This window comes from Anomalospiza imberbis, chromosome 14 (genome assembly GCF_031753505.1).
Source record: "Anomalospiza imberbis isolate Cuckoo-Finch-1a 21T00152 chromosome 14, ASM3175350v1, whole genome shotgun sequence".
NCBI lineage: Eukaryota > Metazoa > Chordata > Aves > Passeriformes > Viduidae > Anomalospiza > Anomalospiza imberbis.
Window position 1 is genome coordinate 10358653 of NC_089694.1, and position 26942 is coordinate 10385594.

The window sequence follows — 26942 nt, forward strand, 5'->3', positions numbered from 1 at the left end:
GCAATAATCTATTAAGAAGCTAAGAATTTTCAAGAAAAAAAAATCTGTTTCCAAAAACTCTATCATAAGAGAAAAGGATTCCAATTTTCTTTCAAGTATTTTAAAGGTTCCTTGGCTCTATAATAATTTCTCTATTACAAGTTTTGGCATTTACATTTGTGTTTGAAGGAAGCAACAGATAATGAATCTTTTCTTCTTGTGATTAAATTTTCAAAATTAAACCTAGCCATAACTAAAACTTTCATGAAGGGCACTAGAACTATGAATCAAACTATCTTGAGCAGATTAACTAACTTTCCCTTTGAAAGAGTTTCATATGAACAAATGGTTTTCCTGCAGATTAACCAGGGGGTGTGAAGCAGTGGGGTACAGTACTGCTGCCTCTAGTCCAGTGCATTCACAGCTCTCAACAGGCAAAGCTGATGTTGTGATTCTGTCTTGCTTTCAAGTCTGGATGGCACTTCAAAGAAAGGCTGACAAAATTATTAGAGTGCAAACAGAGTACCAACATTCTTTGAAGTGAAATTACCCTCAGATTGTTGCTCTATCACTACTTGAATTCACTTTTTTGGTAGTAATTTCTGAAAGTTAAACCAAAATCCCTTTCATTCCAATCTCAGTCTTAGATGTCTGTGACATCTAAGCATGACAGCTATCGAGTCCTAAAAAAAAGAGACAAAGATATGAAAATAATTTCTATCAATGGTTTTGATTCTGGTTTATAAAATACATTTAAAATACACTGTTTGTTTCTCAAAATACTGAAATTTCTTAGTTTTTAAAATGGCAGTCGAAACAGTACTTTTAGATACATGAGCATCAAAGTATTTCTGAAATAAAAGATGTGCAAAATCTTTATAAATTTCAGTCTTAGTTTTCGAAGGCTACACATGCAAAAATCCAGAAGTCTAAACTCAGGATTTAATTTTCAGGGCTGTAAATCCAGAAGTTAATTCTATGCAGCCAGTGGGCCAGGGCAGCATTTAGGCTTTAGATCACTGTGACTGTCTCAGAGTAAGCATCTGGCAAGTGCATAACTTTGTGATGGTGGAAAGACTTTTAGAGAGCTGCTATCAACACCCATTTACCAGAAATCTTCTCCTTTACTGCAGGGACATTCAGCAGACCTGAGACACTCGGATCACAGACAATGCTCAAAAAGATTCATCAGAGTAACTCAGCTCCTCACCTTAACTTTCACCAGGAACTACAGAGATCTAATATCATTTTAAAGTAGCTTAAGAGAGTATCAAGGGTACTACTAGCCATCTTCCTTTGAAGTGACATGAATGGAAGACAGGCAGCAAAGGGAGCCATGCTGGAGCAGAGGAAGGTGGTTTTGATGCCCTGTGCCAGTTTCAGTGAGTGATCAGTGAATGAGTCATTTCAGCACAAGTGAGCAAAAGGCTTCAGCAACACTGCAATGCCCAAGTCCCATTTCTTCACATTCCAACTAACTGTTAAGAATGCTGAAAATTAGGAAAAAGTATTTGCAAGGGAGAATGTATCACTGAGAGGTCTAAGCACATAGAGGCAAAACCCCTTAAAGGAAGGGCTGCCAGCCACCAGCAGCACCTTGTGCAGCGAGAACAGGAACCAGAGAACAGCACAAGGGCACAAGGAGCAGTAGCTGCTGTCTCTGTGCTGCCATCCCAGAAGCAAGGAAAACAGGAGCAACACCCTGCCCTGGGCACAAGGAGGTGGTCCCAGCAGGAGGCTCTTACCCTCCATGTCCAATTCAAGCTTGACAAATCCCAGTCTGCAGGTTCCAGAGTTGCCTGGTGTGCTGGCACAGCAAGCAGAAACAAACATTCTGCCAGCCAACCTCTTCAGGTCTTGGGGATCAACCCCACAAATGCTGCCCATCCTGAAGGTATATCTGATATCCTTCCCAAGCACCCAGCTAAAAAGACTGTCTAATGAAGCCCAAATTTGGAATTTACATCCATTGAATTCTTGGTAGGATGTCTAACACCCACAGATAACTGAAATTGGAACCAGTTTTGGCAGTCAACAGCACAACCCCAGCTCAAAGAAGGGCCAAATTAGATCAGTGTGCCCAGGGCTCTTTATGAAGAGAATCAGAATCCTACAGAGTATGACTGCTGTTCAGACTACCAGACTATGAAGCATTTTAAAACTCTCTCTTAGGTGAGGGTTTCAAGAGACACAGGGTTATGCCTCAAAAATAAAACTGGAAACCTAGCTTTGTTCTGTGATTTTGAAAACCCAATCTATGAATTGATTTTTCACTGTTAAAATATTTCATTTTCCCCACAAATTTACCAACAGCCTTTTAGTGTGGTTTTTTCCACTGGAAAAAAAACCCAAGTCAGACTTAATAAATTAACATATACTATGAAAGCAGTGTATTTTTAAATTTAAATTGAACATTCATACAAAGAAATTCACCCTTCACATTAATGTTGGAAGAAGAAAGAGAAAGCACAAGCATGTGCACAAGCTCCTCAGCACTTCCATTCCCATCCAATTACATCCTGCTGTCAATCTGACATCAGTGAGAACACAGGGAAGACAACTTGGCACGTCCGTTCCATTTGATCAGCCGACTGGGGACACGGCTTGTCAGTCAAACAGCCCCTCTTCCCCCCAACTCTCTTGAGGGGTTTGTCATCAAATGTTCCATCTGATCAAGAGATGGGAGGTTTAACTGCCTTCACGTAATTCTGACCACTTCTGCTCCCTCCTTTCCTCAAGTGTTCAGTTTACCAAAGAAATTTCAATAACAGCAGTTCAGACCTAAAGGTCAGCTCTGCTGAAGTTTAATATTAGAACAATTGAATGAAAATCATTGAGTTTGCTTATTGTATTTTTACACATACAATCACAACAACTTTTTTCAACTGTTTAAATAATTTTCTTTCAAGATCAGATTTTCTGATATTTCCAGACACTCATTCTTCTACACTGTATTTCTAAAGGCAATTATATAAGTTATAAAGACTACTACATTCTGTATCTGCAACTGCAAACCAAAAATATTCGGGTTTATACCACCAAAATGCATCAAAGGAAGTCAGCTGAAAGTGGTGGCACCATTCCAGCAGAAAATAATTTTGGGGTAATCTTGCATCACTATCACACAACATCATTATTAAGTTAAATAAATACTTCTTAAAACATATAGTATCCTAAAATGCACATCATGATTACTAAGGAAAGATGAAAATCTGAGACATTTTGTCAGCATGATAGTTCCCAAGCACACAATGTGGTATCTACAAGATTTTCCATCTTGAGATTTGATACGGGTCTCCCAAGGAAGGAAGTGCCACCATCATTCCAGTGCTGCATCAAAGGGAATTAAGCATGAGGAAATTCCAAAGATGACCAAATCAAAGGACCTCTGTATATTGTCATGATGTTTAAACAAGTGTAAGATCCCATGACCTGGCTTCAAAACTTATGCAAACTTTGGGAACACAGTCATGACATGGTAAAATTTCTCCAGTATCATTAGGAGCAGTTGGCTATAATTTTTACAGCTCTAGACCTCTTTAGTTTCTCTGCCCTTTCTTAATGAGAGCTGTAATTGTTTTAAAATACAAAATTGCTCCTAAATGGCACCCATTTTAGCAGCTATTCTAGTCCCTGACTTTGAAACCTCCAGCCTGAGATTCAACCAGGTGTTTTTTAATCTTTCACAAAGACACAGCCATACAATTGATACCTGGGAAATGACAAGGCACTGACTGACACTGAAATGTGATTTCTCAGTGTTGACAATTAGCAGGCAGGCACCTGCTCTTTCTCATGCAAACCACGGGTAGTGTTGACTATCCACAACTAAAACCAAATCCCCTCCATCATCAAAAAAAATGGATACATATGTATTGCAAATGCACAGAAAGATGGTTGGGAGGCTGACTACCTAACATGAGAGAGCTCAAAGTTGTTACCAACTTTGATAGGTAAATCCTGAAAAAGAAAATCAGAAAATGAAACTATTTGTATCTTAAAAGACTCAAAGCCACAGGAAGAATTACCAAAAGTATTGCACTGCCCATAAAAACTGCTTCTAAAGTTTTTCAGCATCTACCTTTCAGACATTTTATTTGTGGAAGAGAAGCTGCACACTGGTGACTCTCTTCATAGCTAATATACCTTGGGTTCCACAGCTGTGAGCCCGTGAGCTCTCCATAATTCTCAGTTTTGCAAAGGTGCTCAATCAATGATGCTCAGGAAGAGTCAAAGTTAAGAGCCTGCACTGCAGCTGAGACTAACCCAAAGAAAATAAATCAAACCCAAATGGCACTAACACATTAACCTACAGTGCCTCTGTAAACTTTGCCATGCCCTGAAGGAAAGCTTGCCATAGGCTGATAAGCAGAGCTCACACTCTGTATTGCCAGAAATACTTTGTGCCTCATTATTAAAATATTCACACAGTTGGAGGTGAACTAATTGAGGCAGTGGAGACAGTAATACAGAAGGCACTTAAAATGTAATTAAGCCATGATCAGAAAAGGCACACATAAGGGAGAAAGCACTGAAAACAGAGACTCTAGAGAAAACACCAGATTCAAACAAAAATGAGAGCAATTGTGTATTAAACCATGTTCAACGACATTTATATGTACTGCTAAAAGAATCTGTGCAGAATTCAAACAGTAAGGCCACAGATAATCAGGAAAAACCACAATGTATAAGTTTGATTTAGAGAACCTTTATGTACTTTAATACATGCCAAGGAGGCAGGTGTTTTGAGACGAAGATGGCCCCACCCTCACCTGAGCAATTCTCAATCATGCTGGAGATCTAAGAAAAGGAATGCTATAGGACCATTCAGTATCTCAATTATTTTGGTTTTATTCTGTAAAAATACAGTTAACTCTGCTGTTGGCTGTTCTAGAAGGACTGCACCAGCAACTGTTTCCTCTACTGAAAAACCCAGCTCACACATGCACTCACTATATTAAGGAGGGGGGGAAAAACCCCAAAACTAAAAGACGTAAAACTTATAACTATAAACTACAAAATTTTGACTCATATAGCATATTCTCTTTGCAATAAACACTGTATTTTAGAGATACTTAGTGACAGTCTACAGAATTGTCTATTTTTCCTTCAGTTTAACTATCTTACAGGGAAAAAAAAATCAGAAAAAATCCCAGGCTAATATCCAGTTATGCAAGGGTTTTTTTAGATCAAGAAGAAAGGAACCTTTGTAAAAAGGTTTCTTCTAACAGACAGCTCTATGTGCTAACTACACCTAAAAACCCTTTACCATTGTTTTTTCCTATTAAATTTGTTTCATGCAAATATGCTGAGTGCAGAGTCTTCCCAAAAACCAGATCCCCACAGAATGTATAAGTCACATGTGGATTTTGCCTTTTTTCACATTTTCTCCATTTACTATTGTCTCATTTCCCTACCAGCTGCTTCACCATTTCCTGAGCTGCACCATCTCGTGCTGTGTCCAATATTACACACAGCAGTGACAGAGCAAATGGGAAATAAACAGCAGAGCTGATCAGGACAACTGGCAAAGGATGCAAGCAGCACATCCAGAAGTGGTTATAAGTGAAAAAGCCCCAAAACATTTGGTTATAGGAGCTTAAACCACTGATCTTTAAAAACACAGCAAGATCCTCGCTGCCTTGACTCTAATCAGATAGAGGGAACTCTGAGAAACCAGCCTGGGTCCTATTCCAAAGAGCACATGAACTGAGCACTGAATTAGGAGCAGACATTTTTCAGTGCTGGCACTCCCAGTGGAGAGAGAAGGAGGGAAAGATGGGCTGGAACTCAGGGGGTGTGAACATGAGGGTAATTCAAACCTAAGCAGGATGAACAGTGACCTGCCATGTAGCTAAAGAGAAAGTGAATATGGGACAAAGAACTATTTTTGCCAAGCTAATAAAAAGTATTTATTTGAACTATCTTGTCAACAACATACACATTCAGAAGAGTATTTACACCCCTCAGCTGTTCCCTTCCCACATCTCCTTGCTTTTCTTCAATTCAGAATGAGGAATCAGTGGACAGATGCTGGGACAGACACCTGAACACTGAGTGAGAAGCAGCCTGTCAGGTGCTCTCCTACTGATTAACTGAAGAGACATTGGCCAGAAAATGTTACAAGTCAGTATTCTCCTGTTCAGTACAGTTGTTTTCTTGCTTAGACTAGCTTGCTGAAATCATAACGGACAAATTTGTTGAACATGTTTTGAGGCTAATTTAAAAAAAATAATGATACAAACATTGTAAAATTGTGCTGCATGCTGTCAAAGACATCAAGTTTGTAAATGCCTCATTTGCAAACAATCTGTTGCTGAACTCTAACCAGTTCAGACACTGATCTCTTAGCACTATAACTGTAGCTATTGAGCACTTTCATTCATTTTAATAATAACGATAGCAATACTTAGAGCATAGAAAGAAAATAGTGTTTTTGTGTATTTTTATCCTTTTGTAGGACTATTAGCCATTAAAAGATATTTTACACATATAATTCTTCCAAAAAGATCGTAAAATTAAACTGAAATATTGGTACTTGCTAGCAACATTATTCCACTCACTTGAGATAAAGCCATTTCTATATCCACTTTAAGGACTGAGATTTCTTTTAGTAACAACAATCTTGGTGAAAAACTTAAAAATGCAGAAATATAATGTCTGAACACTCAATTGATCGCACTGGATATCTAAACTGGAGCACCAAGGTACAGCAAACAAGCACCTTGTTTGTGGCCACTGTGCTGTTAGCTCAAGTGAAGGACTTAGGGGAGTACATGCAAAGATAAGTGGTAGGTGCCTCTATTTTCTTAAAGCATTGCATAAAGGAAGAGTTTTCTAACCCTTATGATGGCCATTTGACCCAAATCTGATAGCACAGATGATGGAGCATTATTAAAGCATGAGGAATCATAAGCTCTGTGCTGCCAAAACAGTGACAGCAATGATGGGTTGCGTGAGAAGTTTGGTCTGTGTGAGTAGAGCTGTTCGGGGATGACAATAATTACCTGTGAAATGAATATTCATCACATGGGTGAATTCAAGGCTGAATAATATTTCATTGGAGAGTTGGGATAATGTTAGGCAGAAGTTGGCCAAAGCTGACACAGCTCACTTTGTACCGAGGTGCAGCTGTATGACACACAGATGAGTGCCAGGAATTCATGAACTGGAGACACAGCCTGCAGCAGGCAGAGTTATAGTTATAGTTTGTAAATACAAGCTGAAAATTAGCTAAATAGCTTTTTTATTCCCAAATGTATGCCCACCTCTATGCCAAGAAATACATTACTGCTATTATTTCTGCAAGCAGTAAATAGCATTGAGCTACCCAATGCCAGCCCTTCCTTTTCTCCTCAACTCCAAAATCTCTGTCAAAGAACACCTTCCTTTTTTAGAGTAATAAATTTTTTCAGCGGCAACCATTTCTAAAGGTACAGTCAGTCTCTGCCAACTTCTCTGTGAGCAGCACAAGCCTCCAGCCAGCTGAACACCTGGCAACTGCCCCAAAAGCACAACAGCCACGACAGAGGGACTGAAGTAGAACACTTTAAATTTTTTATGTTTTGCTTCTTTTTTAATAGATGTTATGAGACTGGGAGAAAACAAACCAATCAACCAGCCAACCCAAACCCGCAAAAAATCCCAAAGAAAATGTGTGCCTAAAGTCCTCAAATGCTACCAATGAAGAAGTGAGAGGAGGAGCCAAGGGATACTTTAAAAACAATGAAATCTTCCATAGTCTGATCCAGCAGCTAGGACATAAAGATGCACAAATGCTTCTGTAAGTAAAGCTCTTCCTTTTAATTGTCTGAAAGCAGATTAGTTTCCTAAGCATACAATAAAAGTAAACTATTAGCATCCATCTCTGAACACCAACACTATACAGATCAATAGCTTACAATTCAACAATTAACTGCAAACTTAAGTAATTGCTGCTACAGTATCAGCTTAAACTCACACCTATAGGCATCATTCTCACTGTTACCAGGAAGAATCATATCCTTAGAATCAACAGCTCAATTATTCCTTTGAGAATCTGCACGCAAACCAAACCAACCAAATAAATCCTACAAATATTTCCTTTCCAAAGCCACTAATTACACACTTCTGACAAAACACTACTCAAGGTTATGTATTGACACATGCACAATACATAATTTGTAATGCACTCCTTTGTTGTTAAAGAAGAAATATTATTTTGTGATTTACAGTAGTACAACTAGTAATGGCAAAGGACTATTTTCATATAGAATTAGTATTAAAAACATGATTTTTTCAAACTTTTATCCATAAACAGACACACAAAATTAATTTTCTCCTGTATCTTCACAGTAAAATTCTTCAGAAAAGAAAATCTTAATCCAAAGACCACAGCAAAATACAAAACTGTGTGTCATATAGTTTCTCCTAGGACCAAAACCACAAACCTATAAAAATTAATGGATTAATTTATTAAGGAATTGAATAACTAGGAAATTAGTTTTTAAAAATCAATAAAAATCCCAAAGTATCTGCGAAAATTCCTCAAGCCAAGCTTAAATGTTGGAGAAGCAATGCAAACCATCATCAGCATATCAGAACACCACCCTGGCATAAGGCATTGGTGAATAAGGATGTTTAAGTTACTGTGTTCAGCTTTAGCTTTACCTGCAGAAACAGCATAAAGCTGAAAGTTCTGCCTGTGCTGACTGGGCAGGTGAAGGGCACACTGTGTCCTTCATCACAGACACGAGCACAGGGGGTTCTGACATTAAACTACGCTGTGCTCAGTGACATCGTGCAAACAGATACTCCAGTCAATTTATTACTTTGTTTATTTTACTTTTTTCACTAGCAATCACTAAGTGTTACTGAATATAGAACTGGCTCAGAAAATTTGGATACACAGGAGGAGAAATGAAATATATTTAAAGCAACCAAGATATTCTTTATGTGGTTGCAGGCACAATGGGAGAAGGAATGCTGTTTATGCAGGTGGAAACTGTGTTTTCATCACTATTCTTACACTAAGTAACAGGCACGATGATCATCCAAGATATGCTCACATAAATGAAGATTTATCCAGTAAGAACGGGCAGCTATTTTCCTTTTTTCCTTTCTCTATTGAAAGGATTTTGCAAGGATTTTTTCATAGCATGCCCTTCTCTTCATGAATTCTGTATTTCCTTTCAGAGAGAGTAAAAGATGAATTAATTTCATAATCCATCCCCAAGTACAAAATGAGAAAAGGAACACCAGCAAGAGGAAATTACTAATACATTCTGCAAGCCGCAGAGGTGAATACTTCTGGGGGCAACTATTAGTCAACATTTCTAATACTTATCTACTTTAACTATCAGTAATTGACTGCAAATACAAAGAACAACCCCAAATTTGTTTAAACTTCACAAGCATGTGCACACACATTTCTGATTTCTGCCTTTCCTTTAATGTCCTGCATCTCTATATATAAAAAAAAAAAATCTCACAAGACATTTTCTGGCTATTTTTCTGGACTAAACAATGTAAGGTACAAGATTGCTCTTTAAAGTAATGCAGGTAGAACTTGTCAACACTACTGTCAATCCTATAAAAATAGTAATACTAGTAATTACAGTATTACTAACAAATACTAGTAGCAACAAATATGAAATATGAAAACTCCAACAGAAATAATGGAAGGAAGACATGGGGGTGAAATTATAAAAATAATTCCTGTCTCTACCTGAACAGAATAATTAATTTTGTTATTTATTCCTTTGCAAGGAAAGATCAACACAGTTCACATTGCACTGCAGTGTTCAAAAAGTGCCAGCAGCAGGAGGTCCAGATTCCTCTCCCTTCCCAGGTACGCAGGAAGGGTGGTTTTGGCACTTCAGTCTCATCTCATGTACACAGGCAGCACAACCTGATGTTGATCTTGAGCTAATAACAGCTTCTTCTACAGCCCTCCCTTGTCTGTAAAACTAAGGGAACACTCTTGGCTCACAGGACTGGGCTTTCCTTGGCACTTCAAAAACCAAGCGTGGAGCAAAGCACCTCACACTGATAAAGTCAGTGGCAACACAGAATCCAGATGTCAGATACTACTGTCTTCAGTTTTGAGAGAGAAAGATAAGGATTTCTATAATAGCCAATTTCTGAGTACAATATTTTGACAGTCAAGTTGCTAATGTTCGTTCTTACACATGAAACTTCTGTAAAGGTCATCAATTCCAGGACATTAATACTGAATAAAGCATAGGTTTTTTACAAAATTTACCACTTGCCTCTGATGAGTCACAGCGCTGATATTATAATCTGAATTTGCTGGCTTCCTAATAATCTCTTGGCGATTTTCACAGCAACCGTTTGTATTTTGGTATGTGACTTTCCTAGGTCCTCAGACTGTTTTTCCTGGGGTTACAGCTGGAAATGACTATATCAATGTTACTCAGTATTCACATGTTTTGTTATGTAACTGGTGCTTACGGGTAAGGGGGCAGTGAAAGAATTGTTCTGCTGGTGTTAAACATTACATTATTCCTTCCATGTTGTTTCAGCCATCTGAGCTAAAGACACTTCATCCACTTGCAAAGCCTTCCTACAGAGTGACAGTCAGCAGGAAACTGATTTTAAACAGTGTCCATTAAAACTGAAACTTTAAAAAGGGAACCTTTGATTTTAAATCACATTCACAGTTTATTTCACATAAAGACCTAAGTTCAGAAGAATTTGAGCCTCTTTCTCAAAAGAAAAACTAATTCAAGGTCTACACTGGTTAGGGTACACCCACTCTACTGTTTATCTAGATATGCAGCAATGTCATCGACTCACTGAGCTGCTTCTTGACAGCTCTTATATTTTGAGACATACAAAACCTTCTGACAGATACATAAATGAGAATCCCTGGGAAGAAACGTTATTTTGTTTCAGCATCTGCTCTACAAATGAAGATAAGCAAACCAGATTTCTAGTTCCAGAAAATGACAGTTCTTCTTGGTTTCAAAGAGAGTGACATGAAAGACACAGCAAGAGAATGAACATTAAACCAGACTGTGGAGCAGGGGCACAGCTGTGTGCTGGTTCTCCTGCTCTGACACCCACTTCCTCACTGTGCCTTGACTTGTTCCTATCTTGGTTTAACTCTTGACATCTTCTTGGACACTCTAAAATGTTATAAGAAGAGGCTCTATTAATATAACAAGAACTTTTAACAGATACAATTCCAGGTTTTGACAAACAGAATTCCAAAACATTAACTCAAAAGTTTAAGTCTCGCCTGTAGATATTCCAACAGTATTTGGCAGAGGTTACTGTAAAGGTTGCCATATCTCATAGAACCACAGAACGGTGTGGGCTGGAAGGCACCTTGAAGATCATATAGCTCCAATCCCCCTGCCACGGGCTGGGATGGCACTCACCACGTCAGGTGGCTCAGGGCCTCAGCCAACCTGGCCTTGAACACTTCCATGGATGAGTCCTCCACAAATACCTTGGTTCCTGTTACACTGCCTGCGTTCTGATTTTTACTTTTATGATTTCTGGCATTTGACACCATGGAAAACTGGTGATCCAGAGAAGAGAATGGAAATTCAGATAGTTTGTATCTGTGCACTGACAAATAGACTGTTAAACTTGTGTAACATTGGGAGAATGCTTTTTTTATTCTTCAGATGAGATTTTTTAGCAGGGGAAATGCACTGTGATCCTTCACTAGTTTATTTCCTCTCTCTGTAGGATTTTTTCCTCACTTTTCCCCCTCTCTCAGATATTGGCTTTTTAAATCAGAAGAATTACTTAAAAGAATAAAACTATTTTTGATCATGAGGCATTTTTTTTCACTGAGATGATGGCAGCTGAGATAGGACTGGAAGCCATGTTACAGGAATGGTGACAGCAGGTTACAAGCTTTTGTAACACCTTTGTGATCTAGGAAGGGAGCACCCACTTCAGACTTGTGGGGAAAGAAGTGTCTGCACATTCCATTCACTCGTGTATTTTGATTTGATGAAAGGAAGGAAAAGTATTCCCCCTATGAGATTTCAAACGAAGGTACAAACTACAAACATATTTTCTCACTCCAGTTATTCCAGGGAGAGAAATTTTCAATTACTTGGCAAATCAAGAAAGAATATCTGGAGGGGGTCTAAACCTAAGTGCTGCTTTTCCTTTCCTTAGAGTTTGCAGATACTCCCCACAGTGCAGAAGGCTGCAGTCCAGGAAGCCACAGGGAAGTGCTCATGGCACTGTTTTTCTCTGGGAGACAGTAACACCACCGTGATTAGAACACAGCCAGCCAAACAAAGCACAGCACACCAGGAATCCCTATTTGTGCAAGGGAATACAGGAGGAGACAATGCACTAAAGCTTTAGGAGTGTGGAGTCTTTTACTTTGCCTTGTATGTATTTTTTTTTGGACAACATGAAGCTCATAAACACCCAGAGCAGATGGTGTAACATACAGCAACAGGAGATGGAGCTTATTAGCTGTCGCTTCCTTCCGCTAGTCCGCAGCCCAGAAATCTGAAGGACCTTTAAATCACCCTCTACTGAGCTGAGTCCCTCTCAGGAAACACTACAAGGGATAAACTGTGTGCCCTTACACAGACATCACTTCATTATGCTTCAAGTCTGCTCTAAAGCACACAGGTACATAACACGCTTCAGTTCTCAGAAGATCTTCTAAAATTAGCAAAAAAACCCCCACAACATTAAAAGTCTAAGCATCTGACATTTGTAAGAAAAAAAGAGAAAGAAGATCCTAATAATACAAAATATCTCAACTGTGCTTACACTAATCCTGTCTAGTAACAGCATTTTACCAGAAGTCTTCTATTAAAAAAAAAAAAAAAAAAAAAAAAAATCACTAAATCAGAATTTCAAGGAAAGTGCTTGTAAAAATAATTGGTTTTATTTGCAATCAGTCTGTTCCTAACTTCCTCTTATAGTACCCAGGAATGCTTCATTCCACTGTCCTGCAAACACCTTCCACAGCAGCTCAAAGCACAGCTCTGAACAAATGATGCAGCTGAAAGGTTAAAAAAATTCCTTCCTTCATTAACCAATGAATCTCATCATAAAGGAAGACAGAGGGAACAAGAGAAGTCACTACACCTAGCTGAAGAGCTCAAAACGACCATGCTTCTAAAAGGCTGCATAGCAGTAGTTCTCTTAAGAGCATTTTTTTTCTTTTGACATTCTTTTTCCTGTCCTTCTCAAAATGATCTCCCTTTCACCTACACACATAAAAAATGCATTTCACCGTCAGTAAACAGCCAATGTAATATATTTTATTTTGATAGTCTTTATAACATGAGTACTAAATGTCTCCCAAATATTTAACTAGCAGGTGGAGTGATAGTGAACTGTAACAGCCTGTTCCACTGGCCACCAGGTTACCACTGGAGCTCTAAATACCAGTGGTTATATATACCACCAGGTTACCACTGGACCTTCTTAATAAAAAGGGACTTGGGGCGCCCTCCCAATAAAATTTTCCCCTTTACTAACTGCTCTTCGTGGAAGTTCATAAGCATAGACTCCTAAATTCACCCAGATAAGTGCTCCAAATCTCTATCAAAACAATGAAAAAAATCACTCTGCTGACATTGGTTTCCTCTGGGAGAGCTCCCAAGACCACAGACTTGTGGTTTGTCAGATTGTTGTTCCAGTGTTATGTATAACAGATTAAAGGGAGAATCTAAAAAAGGCTTTTTTAACCTTTACACACCATTTAAAAATAAGGTAATTGTTACTAAAAGCACATACTACATATAGCCCAAATTCAACTGTCCATGGCTCTGGTACAGACACAAAGCAGATCTGCTGTCCTAAATGGATTTACATAATTCTGGAATCAGAGTAGAATATGGTTATTATGTAAAAAGCTTTTGCTGCTTCACAGTTGACAGAACACCACCATGACATTTTCCTGACAGGACAATTTCCTAGCAGTGCTTGTCAGCATGCCTTTTATTTATGTCTAGCACGACCAATAAAACTGGTTTTGACTGGTCATATGATGTTAAGAGTTACATGTGTTTAAATCTTCCTTCCTAGTAAGCCGAAAATTGCTGAACTTTAATGCATAGCAAAACAGACCTCCTATTCCTGCACCTCAGAAGTGGTTTTTCCCTTCTAGGAACAAAAGTGCTTTTCAGCACTGAAACATTTCTGTTGCCTCTGTATCCTCACTGTTGCTGGGATGTTCAGAGGGCAGAAAGATGGCAACAGCAGAAAGCTAAAAAAGAGAGGATGAGACAGAAGTGGCCTTAGGCTGCAGAGCTTTCTCACACTGTGACCCAGGACTCTGTGAAGTCAATGGAGTTCATCTGATGAAGACTTTGAACACTTAGCTGGATCTGTTTACCTATTGCTCCTGAAGATAATTTTACATGCGCTTTTCAGAAATCATAATCGTGTCACCAATCTGGAGCTTCTGTCGACAAAAAGGGTTGCCTTACTTCTTAATGGGCTAAAAGCAGAATAGGCCAAATCTTTGTGAGGCACTCTGTCATTTCCTACAATACTAGCAGTGCTGATTTTCTCACACAGATTTACCAGAAATTATTCGCTCTTGGATTCTCCTGTGAGGAATAACTCCATTTTGCCTTGCCCATAATGCAGTTCAATATACTTATCTTGCCAGGAAATGAACATTTGTCTAACCAGAAATTTACAGCCATATGCTCATATTGTTAACAATCAATAAACTTTATCATGCCAATGACTCGATCCCAGATGATTATCCTATCAGGAATTCATTCCTCTAAACTAGTGTTTTCTTACAAATCTATAATTAACCTAAAAGCCAGAAAGCTTTTCTGTACTGCCAGTATTTGTAAAGTACAGCTCCTTTCATATTTGATTTGGTGGAAACAGAAAAAACTGTGGGAGAAAACAGCTCTAATTAAGTAAATATGTCACAAATAAGCTTGAGATGCAATCTACGTATGGTGCATCTGTAAGAACTTTCTTTCCTCACAGCCAGGTCCATCAATGATTTTCCTAGAAGAGCAACATTTCTGACAACTTCTGCCAGTTCTACTTCATGTCCTTCAAGGACAAAATATTGGGTCTACCAGGAATTTACTTCGTAAGATGATTTTGCCAGGATGAGATATTGCAGATTTACATATCTTCAGACAAGCAGGATTCTGAACCTTCCAGTTACTAAGAGAATGCATTTTTAGATATACACATTAAATGTTTAGCACTGACTCTTCTGGAGTCAGTGATGCTTTGTCAGGAGATTTTTGTATCTGCTCCCATTGAGTTGTTAGGCCAGTAAAATTTAGCTGTGCTTTAAACAGTCTGTGGTGTTATTTGGTAAATCTCAAATTGTCAAATAACTGCAAGTTTCTGATGCAAGTAACACCAGACACAATTCAGCTGGCACTGGACTCTATATAAAGGGCACCAGTACTAAACATGAAGAACAGCATGTTAAAAAACTGCTTGCTCAATAGATCAATCCAATACTTATTTGGGTTTTTTTCCCTTTCATATTTTCCCTACAAGACCTGTAAAACCAACCAATTAATATCCCTGAAGTGTTACATTTGAGATACAATTTCATGAATTGTAAGGAGTAAAAATAGTAAAAAATACAGACACAGTTAAGTATTCTATATTTGGATACTGATTTCAATGTTTGCTATTTATACGATCACATGGTCTTTCAAACTGACACAAAAAATGTTTTGCAAAACACTAACAGTGCTTTTCAATTCTGCAGGATGACCTCTTGAAATGCTTCCTTTAAGTTAATCTCATGTAAAGTTCTGTTTAATACAGAATGTCCATATGTGCAAACATAATACCCATGATTTTACATAATCTCAGATTCCTATTGAAACTTCTCATAGAAATAATTCCTCAGTATGGACACTAGTAATGAAATAGACAAACTGTTTATAACAAAAATCTTCACAGTAATGGCTGAGATACAGCAGTACTTTGTGCAACAAATCACATTTTACTCTGAAGCTATTTACTAAATTCAGATGACTGCCCAGTCTAATTTATATAACCTGTCTTGCTTAAGTAGCCAATACAAATTCTTTCAATTTCCGTAAATATCTGAAGTGCTGATTCTTCTCACAAAACTAATTAGATCAGTACTCACACCTCTACACTTGATCCTGTTAAAAGTTTCTCTTCATTAATTATTTTATTCTACTAATTATTTTATTCTGACATAGTTCATTCCCACATTCCATCATTAGAGCTCCTTGGAATGCCATCTCACAGTGATCATTATCAACCCTAACAGGACTGTTACTGTGTGTCTGTTTCTTATGTGTTCTCACTCCTTTCCAGGATGAAGTTCATGGGTATTATCCTCACTGTGCACTCTGATAATTCATCACACTCAGGGTACTATTTCAGCTGCAGCTACAGAAGAACATTATGCCACTAAAGAAGAGCATTATGGCACTAATTGGGGATACAACCTTTGATGCCCCAGCAGCCTTTGTAGGTAGAATTATTTTATGCAAGTCTCCAGCACTGGCCTAGTACAGCACTCCTTGCAGAACAGTCCCCTTTGAAAAGGAGGGGCTGTGGGGGTTTTGGTTTTGCTTTTTAAATTTCTTTTTCTACATTCTGAAGATGTGGCAAAATCTAGAAAAATCTTGTTAAAGATTCTAATGAGGCATTTTAGAAAAGAATAGATTAAAAACAAATCCATTTACAGTTTTATGGATTCATCCAGATTCATAGCTCAAATCCAAACCTTTTTCCTGGAGTTGACTGAGTAACTCCCAAGAATCATCAGGAACTTCCAGGTCCTGCACTGTGAAACCTGGGATCCTTTTGGAAATACTTTGATTGCACTAGAATTGCAATCATATCTGCCTGAAGTCTGAAATTTTACACTCAGCTTTACAAACTCTTTTGCTCTTTGAATTTTGAGTACCACCAGTTTTATATTTCAAATCGGCACTGCTTTCTAGGCCAAATATTCAGGTTCAAATGGTGGCAGAGAAAAAGGATGATTTAAATGACTAGAAAGATGTCAGGATGAATTCCTGAGAAGCCAAATGGATATACTTGGCAGTGCAATTACAGTATCAGTTATTCTGAACTGAATTCATTATCATAAGACAAGAGGAAACTGTGATTTCTAGTACAGGTTCAACTCCATCTTTACAAATCAGTGCACACAAGTAAGATTTTAAAAAAAAAGTCTGAGGTGAATAACACATTGTTAAATAATAACATACTGACCTACACAATTCAGGGAAGAGGTAAGGAAATATTTAAGACCTGCCCTGCATATTGGCAAAGTATTTTTAGAAGTTTAAGTAATTTTTCTAGAAACATGGACGTCAAGCCTCATCCTGCAGTCTGAAGCAGTAAAAGACTGTCTTTAGTCCAAAAAGAAAAATACCAATGTTTGAAAAATAGAAGATATGAAAATTCATATATTATCTCATAAAAATTAATTTGAATGGAAAAATCTTGGAGCATACAATTTCAAGAAAATAATCATACAACATGAGTGCAAAATACTTCCTGGTCTGCACATGCACATAACTGATTCCTTACAGGTCACTCCTGAATAACTGAGCCAAGTTCATGCCTGACAACTTCTTACAGAAATGCACACTAATTTGGCTATTTCTCCAAAATTATTAATGTGATTGCTTTCACAGGCAATGTTCTGGAAGAATAAATTCAACATGACACAGAGGCTGGTTTCTGGTGCCTACAGTAGTGATTGCCAGCCTTTTAGACGTGCCCAAGCCAGTGATGCTGCAGCTGACAGGAATATCAATAGCAGCACAGCACTGCAGACCTGGCATTCCTCAGGGCCCAGGTCCATGCTGAGGTTTTGCTTCCACAGCCACAGCAATGAGGGAGTTGCTCTAAGATCTACAAGATCTCCTTAGTTGCTCTACAAGAAAGTTTACACCATCCAGAGGTACAACAATACAGCTATATCTCAGTTAATTAAACTCTCACAGCATGCTCAAAATAAGGTCACAAACAACAAATCTGTTTTCTAAACAATCCTCTACTGAAATCTATGTTCATGACTTTTTCTTCCCAAAAATAGCAGATTTATAACTCTTTGGAGGGAATATATGCACACAGATGGAGGCAGCCAACTATTATTACTCCCATGAATTACAGGTACTTTCAGACAACACCAATATTTGGGCTTGAAGCAGAATATCTGCAGTAAAAACCAAAAATGCTGCAATAGCTATGTAGCATGGCTGTTCCAAATATCACATTAATTTACACATCACAAAGAAGACAAATTTTCCATCTTCAAAAAACCTATTTTTCATTTCCTTGTAGAAAAACATAATTACTTTTATCTTCAGAAAATTGAAGAAGGCTTTTCTGAGTAAGCAGCGAGGGCTTTGGGGGCAGGGTGTGTGTGTGATGTGGCTTGTTTGAGGATTTTGGGCTTGTTTGTTTTTAAATAAAAATAAATAAACCTTAAATTTTTAGAATAAACCTTAAGTTTTAGCTGAGAAGAACTGGCCACACTTTAATGCCATTTAACCACTTCCTTGAAGAGCAGGGAGTGACTGGCCCCGGAACCCTGCTGATGTTACTGTTAAGGGGACAGAACTTCCATTGCTTCTGACACACTGATTCCTACAAATATTCTCCCTTTCCCACCATCCTGCCTGGACTGGGGACAGAGCTGAATGCAGCAGATAAGCCCCTTCTGTACTCACTGTGTACAAAAGCAGTATGTGGGTTCACAGAGGCTGTTGGGAAATGCTGCAGTAAATTCTCCTCATTCCTTCAATTTCTTTAGTCTTAGTCTTTAGCTTCTGTCTCTAATCAAAGAGAAGCTTTTCCTAACCTTAGTTCAACCATCATCACTGTTCAAATATTTGTCCTAATCATGAAAAAGTCTAAAACAGAAACTTAAATCTTGGGTTTTTTCCTTACAATACTCTAATTAACTTCAGTTTTTAAATTGCTTGATTATTTATATGATTAGAAATGTTAAGAGAATTGTTGTATCTGAATTAATTCACAGGCTTTGTAAGCACATGCAGAGATAGCCTGCAGCCTTAATGTTGATTTTATAGCAAAATGCACCCAACATATGCAAAGGCAGTAAATAATTAATCACTCAACATTACCAAGAAGAGTAGCTCCTACTAAAGAAAATATTTGTCTGTAGCTAGCATGTGATGATTTCTAGAATACCAGTCAGTCCATCCTGCTAAAAAAACACTCTCTTCAATAAAAAAAAAAAAATTCTAAATTTCTGATATTACAGTATGATTAAAACTAGGTAAAAAGTGGGTTGATACTATGAGCTTTTTGAGAAAAAAATGCTTGCTTAACTCCTGATATTGTTTCATCATGAATAATCAGGAAGTAATAATCATAATTAGTAGACAAATTATTTACCTTGTGTGGACTGGTCAATGGCTTTTCTTTTTCTGCTATGACTGTTATAGTTAAGTCTTAGCTCTTGGCTATATTCATTCAGAGTTTCTCTTGAGTCATAAGATTGCCTTTGCTTTCCACCATCTTCACTTTCATCTGAAGAACTTGTGTAGGTTAGATCCACCTCATGTTTGACTTTGGAAAGTGGCTGGTAGGGTTTGCAGTCCATCTGCTCCATCTCTGACTAAACAGGCTCAAAGTCATGAAAACAAGCAACTGGAATGCCTTAAGGAAACAGTCCTAGGAAAAAACAACAATAATAATTCATTTCAGATGTACTATATACTTATAGGTTAAAAAGATACATTTTTTATTTCTTTAAACCAAATTAATTTCATTAATATCACTTTAATCCAGGAAAGAAACAGAACATGTCATATTTTACTGTTTGGGCTTTTAAAAATAGAATTAAAATAACAGCTACTTGAAGGAAAAAATCAAAACCAAATCTTAAGCACTGTCACGTAAGACCAAGCAATAACTGTATCTTATATGTAAAATACATTACAACTTATATTTGGTATCAAAGTTAAGATGGAACAGTTACTATTTCTCTAAAGGGATGCATATGCATCTTAAGTGAAAATAACATTTTATATAGTTTAAAATATGAAGTCTAGAAAGCAGAAAGTTCACTCTTTTTAAGTATTCTCCTGTGAGAATCACATCTAATCAAGACTAAGAGACAGACATTAGAAAACCACCACATTTCTTAAAAACACAAGCATATTACATTGTTACTGCAGAAGAGCACGGAATGCTTCAGAAAACACCATTTCCTTTTAGATTTTGAGGACATTTCAACAGGAAGAAACTTCCACCCTGCAGTACAACCCCTTTTCTTCCCTTTCATCTCCCATCTGAATTTCTGCCCACACGGGGGCTTACACAAATCCTCAGTGGGAGCTTCCAAACTGCATCTTGAGTTTTGTGTATGTATTTGTATAATGATGTTCAAATCCAATGTCCTTAGAATCACGTGCACTGCAGCTGCAAGTGCAACTGGGGCACTTGCCCTGTATGCTTGCCTTCATTGAGCTGTTTTCACCACTAAATTTAAGAAACTCTGCGATGAAACAACTGGGACTACGGCACAGCTTTTACAGCAGCATGGCTCACAAACCGAAACTCTGTTCAGTTTGGTCATTTCTGTTGTTTTCTTTTTAGATTAGCAGAAATTAATAACTTAGAAAAACAAATGTAACAAAAAAAGGTGCGTGTAAACATTATTTCTAGAAGACAAAAAGACCCCCATGGAAATTCAAAGAGATTTTGCTTAATTAGAAAGCAATTTCTCACAGCTTCTTCATGATTTTAAGGTCAGCAGTAGATGGAAATAAGTTTAATACTCAGTTTGATATTAGCCCATTTCCCATCTGCCACAAGGACTTTAACCCCACATACTGCCAACTGCGAGCATAAAACCAGAATCTCCAAAACCAAAACAGAAAAAGTGAAAACACATGAAAGGTAAACATAAAGACCCCACAGAAAGCACTTCTGAGAGAGCTAAAGAAGTGGCCAACTTCTGAAACTGTCTGAAGGTCTGAGACACACCTGGTGGTACTGCACGGTGTTCCAGAACTCCATCTCCTGCTTGTGTGTCCTTCCAATACTTTTGAAAGGATCAGTTTCCTGAGCAGGAATGGAAAACACTACACATGATATGAAGAGGGAATAAGGCTTCTAACATCGTAACAGAAAAACAAAACCCAGACCCTCAGAACCCTTGGAGGGAAGAAGTGAGACACACCATTACAGCAGAAGTAACACTGTGGAGCACATGCCTTGCTTTCTTTGCTTTTTCCAGGCTTCAGGAGGTTATCTGGGGAAAGAGATTGAAGGCATGTCTTTGCTTGAAACACTAACTCTCAGGGAGTTATGTCCAGCCCTTTAACCTGACATGGAACCATCCTTTAGAAACTAACGGCACCTGGATAAAGAGCTCTAGTATTAAAAAAAAAAAAAAAAAAACCCAAACGAAAACCAACTCATATCTCCTACTCAAAGTGGGCTTGAAAGCACCTAAGTCAATAAAAAACTCTTCAAGAGAGAGACAGACTGAAAACTATGAACCAAGGAGCTGTCAGACAGCAAGGCCAGCTGACAGCAGGTCATGGGGCTGCAGCCCTGAACAGGGACTTGCGCAGTGGGTTGAATACACTGTACCCAGCTGGTGATGAGATGCTTCTGTCCAAGTTCCTATTAAGAAATACTTGCTTCTCCAAAGCTACTTGCTTAAATAATTGACTGTTATTTCCCAAGATTGCCTATTATTGCCTAAGTTCAGTGCTTGTTCTGTGAATCGCTTTAATAGCGACAGAAGAACGCAAAGGGGCTGTGACTTCCAAGCACGGAGTTGGCTTAAAAGATGAACTGACGACTCTGTAGAAATGGTTACTGACAGGAAAAAGCCTTCCAATATATCCTGTCTGACAGAATAAATGGAGACAAAGCTACAGAAGCCAGAGGAAAACAAGGAGAAATTAAGGGCCTCTATTAAGAAGATGCAGTAGAGAAGAAATAAATTTTGCCAGGAAGGCAACAAGTGCAAGCAGCCTCGGACACGGGCACTACATCCTGCTTTCAAAAGTGCAAAACCATCAATCTGACGAATTTGGTTCATTACTTAAACAAACAAAAAAGCCCAACAAAACCAAAACACAGAAGTTCCCCCTAAAAGATGCTGTGCATCTAATTTGTGGGAGGTTTCAAGTGATTTTTTTTTTAACAAGAAATAAAAAATTATTAGGATGCACAGAGACCTGTAAAACTTAAGTTGCAGTAAACAACTACTTAAGGAAGATTTATCTGTATTCTTTTAAAACATGATTTAATAACCAAAGTCTTTAGTTTGTGAGGACTGCAGGAATATATTTAATAATAACCAAGCCAGCAGACATGAAATAATTTAATGTAAGCAATTAATATTAAATACATAGCCCGTGTATTCTCTTTCACTGTGGTACTTTCACTGTGCTGCCTTCTTATGTAAAGGATGTGCATTTTTTCAAATGTAAATGAATGAAATACGCCCTTAAAAGATATAATTTTCTTATGCCTTGTTATAAAAGGACAAAGATGATTAAAAAATATGGCCAACTTCTGAATACCCTACCACCCCATTGCCCCTGCTCAGGGATGCTACTGCTGCCATTGCTGCAATTGCAGCAGCAGGGGGCAAGGCCCTGGCACACGTGTTGGCCACAGCTCAGCTTTTCCCACTGTAGCTCTGACCAGCAAGCCACATCAGCACCAGGCTGGAATCCCCATCGTTGTCAGCGCGCTCTGCACAGACAGAAAGACCCAGCATGAAGTTTTACACCCTTTGTGGTGGAAGGGAATGGACACAGATGTAATGCAGACACATCCCAACTCACCTACTCATTCACCACCTGAAGGAAGAAAACCTTTAGCTCACCTGCCCAACTCTTCCCTCCCCATGCCAACCCCATTTTACCACAGCCTTTGAAAACTCAGCAGCAGCACTAAAGGCTCACACAAGGACTAAAGATACAGCACCAGAGCATGGAATGTCACAGGACACTTTGGCTTCCTTTCTCACAGGGACCAAGCTTCTTCCTTTATTTTTTACTTAGGGCATTAGTGTCTCATAAACCCACAGCCACCCAGGCCTGACATGAGAGCAGGCGATAAATAATTTTCAAGAACAGAAAAAATACTTCAGAAAATTTTTCATCAAAAAAATGCTTTTATGCATCAGAAACACATGATGTAAAACAGATCAAATATTAAAGCTTTTCTACAGTAAGAAATTCAGTTAAATTTAACAAATGATGATACGGTATGATAACCTAAATTTAAACACTGGCAATCAAATACTTGAACTTTATTTCGTATTTTTTTTGGAAAAATACAATACAGTAAGCAACTCAAAACACTGAAACAGGACAGGAGTATGAAGAATATTGCCTGGATGTTAACACAGGCTTCTTCAAATAACTGGCCCTCAAGTAACTAAAGAGAACACCCAGCCAATCAATATCAAGTTGACCTTGTCAGCAAAATGATAAAGTCTCATAAAAGCTTACAGTTCCTGTAAGTGACCTTTCTGTAAGTGTCTGATGCTCTCCTCCTCACAAGTAGCACTTTTTTGCCCTTTCCATCACTGTTCTGTTATTGAAAGGTTTCACAAAATATGTAATAAAAATACAATAGAAAAATATTACGTGTTCATTATATACACAGACATAAATATGTGAAATATATATATTTGGGCACTGAATAGCAGGTAATTCTGGACCATATTTTAAAACAGATATATCCATCTTACAGTCAATTTTGTAGAAGAATGAACAATAACTAAAATTCACAATGAAATACCTTTGCAAAAAGTTCTATTGGATAGGAAAATACCACTCCTGAAGTAATGGAACTAACGCAGACATACGCAGGAATTTTATGTATTATTTGTGCAACCTTCTAAGTGCACACTGTACGTGTTACTAGAAATTATTTTCACCTTTCACTTCCATCAAGATCCTCTCCCCTCAGCCCCCTACTTCCCTGTTCTGCTCAGATCATCCTTTCTGCTCCAGAGCTCAGTAAGGTCAGGGTAACTGGTTATGAGAAAGGCTGGGCTGAGGCTGTTTGCAGTGCTCACCCATGAGTATTTGAGAACAAAACTCACCCTGTGCATTTACACTGCACAGAGGCTCTGCACTCCAGTACAGCGGTGCCCCAGAGATCACGTTACTGTAAGAGTGCTTTTTATAAATTCTTAATAGGCTGCTCTGATAGGGTGCCCCTCTAATGAACAAATTTCTGTAGTGATTACCCACCATCAGCCCCATCAAATCACCAGTGGCATACCCAGTCGGTTTCCAGTAAGTCCAGAATTATTTAGAGAGGTCAGGTTATAGTTGCTAATGAGTATCATGTAGCTGAACAGGATCCTCCAGAAGCACACAAGATCAAAAACATGAAAAAGTGTAACCTTTGTTGGCCTCAGCTAATCATTATGTTTAATACTCAGATATTCCAGACTATTCAGAATTAAAATGTAATTGCAATTATAATGCTAAAATATAATCAGGAAACTGTGCTCTCTCTCTCCTATATTTCTTTCTTTTCAACATATAACCCTTATCTGAAAGCTACCATTTGCTTATTGCCTTTTCAGCCCAGTAGTTTCTGAAAATGAACTGCTAAGCAGCAATATCAGCTCTGGACTGCTGAAGGCAAAAAGAACAGCACCTTTATTCTGCAGGTCTTTCTGAAATACAAAACTGTAAAATATGAAAGGCAAAGCAGAGCAAACAGTCTTGCTTTAAACCTTTGAGAAATGCAATACCAAGAAGAAAAGTAAAAACATTCTGACCTTGTACATACCTGCAAAAAATTTACCCCTCAAATATTTGTCTAGAGATTATAAACAAATAAAGTCCCTTTAAATTCAGTCTTATAGAACACAGCAAGGAAGATACCAGCTAAAGGAGCTGAGCAGCATTAGAGGAGGAAGAAATTATGTTTCTATGTGATACACCAAATTAGATATTATGAAGATATATAGAAAATCTGCCTAAGTCTGGAGGATGGAAGCAGATAATACTTACCAATGGAAGGAAAAAACCTCATACTAAAATCAAGAAAGAATGCAATCCCTAGAAGGTTGACTGAAAAAACAGAATTGAAAAAAAAAAACAAAAAACACCAAAAAACATACCAAAATTGATATGAACATTTTCTATGGTTCATGAAGTATTAACACATCAAAAGATGTTTGAAAATGACATAAGGATATATGGATCAGTAGGTACAACATGTCCAGTGTATATCAGGGAATGAGTGAGATTGCAAAATGTTGAGACATTGTGTTATTCCTGCAGGTGGACTACATAGCACCTCTTAAGAAGAGCAGATGCACAGATAAAAGATGACAATCTTAGAATATGTTTTTTCACATATCATTCTAAATCAGATATGTAGATGCAAACCAGAGTTTTCAGGGCCATGCTATGGGTTTAACATACTCCCTATACTCCCTAAAGAATGTGCTCTTTTAACTTTTGGATGGATTACACTGGCTCATACATTTACATGTCATTGTGATAGATGCATGCAGAATAAGGTTCATTTACACATTTAATGATCTTCATTTAAAATTAGTCAAAGCCTAATTTAATTCTAGTAATTCAAAGTGTTGTCCATTACATCTTAAGTTTCAGAGAGCAAACACTGCAGAATAAAATTGTGAAGAAAGTCAGGTTGTTGCAGTATTTTGTGGCATATGGCAAGACTGAAAGTGATCTTAAAAACATACGTTATGTCAGCTACTCAACTGTGCTACAGAATTCTTGTCCAACATGTGCCCTTCATTTTACTTGGAGAACTGCCACTGACTCTAAGAATCACACAAGTCCCTAATGTTTTCTTTTGGAAACTCATCATCTCATGTTACTGAGAATCAAGGACAAAAGCTCTAGTTCTACTTCTGTGGTAAAAAGTACATTCAGGATTTAGGGTGATGTAGCCTGGATGGGTTCAGAGTATCTCTGGAGCACAAAGATTTTCTGAAGAGCTTTACTTTAGGAAATACCATTCCTAATTATATTGCAGAATAACTCATAGTGTGAACATTTTTTCATCTAAAAAAATGGAAACACTGTGAACGGTCTCCTACCATCTCAATACTTCAACTACGAATGCTAAAGAACATGAAAAAGTCTGGGCTTAAGTAAAACTAGCCAAGTGCTTAATAGCTACAGATTTGGTCCCTAACACATGGTCAAGTACTTGACTGCCTTTTCAACTTAATTTCTAACTGTATGGTAAGGACAACACAGGGAAAGAGAGGAAGGAAATCTGGCCTGTATGAGAGTAGTTTGAGACTGCAGAAATACATATTTCAGTACAGATCTCCCAGAACTGCTTTTTTCCTCCAAGGAGGAAGTGTGGTCAAAGCTGTAAATTTCTTAATAAAAGAGATTTTAAGAAGATAACAGAACTGAAGAAAAGGAATGTTCCCCCTCACACTCAAGAATGCCTGGGACAACTAAGCTCCCTTGGGCTGTACAGGTAATTTCCAATATACCCCAGGCACTTCCTTATACTAAACATATCCACAAGAAGTGTTGAAATGCTTGCCAGTGGAAGCTCAGCTTGTTCTCCACTGTTGTAATTACTGCTCTGTTGACAAGAGCATATTTTTGCATTGTAAGGACCTAAAATTAGAATACTCCACTTAGTAGTCTAGTTCTATGACAATACAGTTGAATGCTGATGTCTTCTGAACTAAAGAGGCAAATACTATCAAAATATTTATATCTATACCTGTATGTGTGTATACATACATATCTACACTGCTCTAATTTATCTAACTATAATACAATAGCGAGGTGTACAAGCACTTGTGCATATGCAGGTAGGAAAAATGGAAAGTTAGTTTCATCTAGGAGTAACTTTGGAAGGTACACTCTTTTAAAATACACTGGCGCTTGGCAAGTAGCATTTGTATGTGACAAGAAAATTGAATGTGCTTTGGTTATTTTTTGATAATGCAAATTGGCATAGCTATCAAATTGAGATAATTATTGTCTCTTTTCCAACTG

At 37.9% G+C, this 26942-nt stretch overlaps 1 protein-coding gene across 17 annotated transcripts in view; it reads right to left on the bottom strand.

Moving 5' to 3' along the window:
* The window catches only part of TENM1 (teneurin transmembrane protein 1), an 838901-nt gene that overhangs the window by 212307 nt on the left and 599652 nt on the right, over positions 1-26942 (bottom strand). For 14 of the 17 annotated variants that reach the window (XM_068204864.1, XM_068204871.1, XM_068204873.1 and 11 more), the window contains one exon: positions 19333-19611. In XM_068204864.1, coding sequence (XP_068060965.1) covers positions 19333-19549 — 217 coding nt within the window. In that variant the 5' untranslated portion in view covers positions 19550-19611. Of the gene's footprint in view, positions 1-19332; positions 19612-26942 lie in introns of those variants that run through there. The other 3 variants (XM_068204878.1, XM_068204877.1, XM_068204879.1) reach the window with 3 other exon arrangements.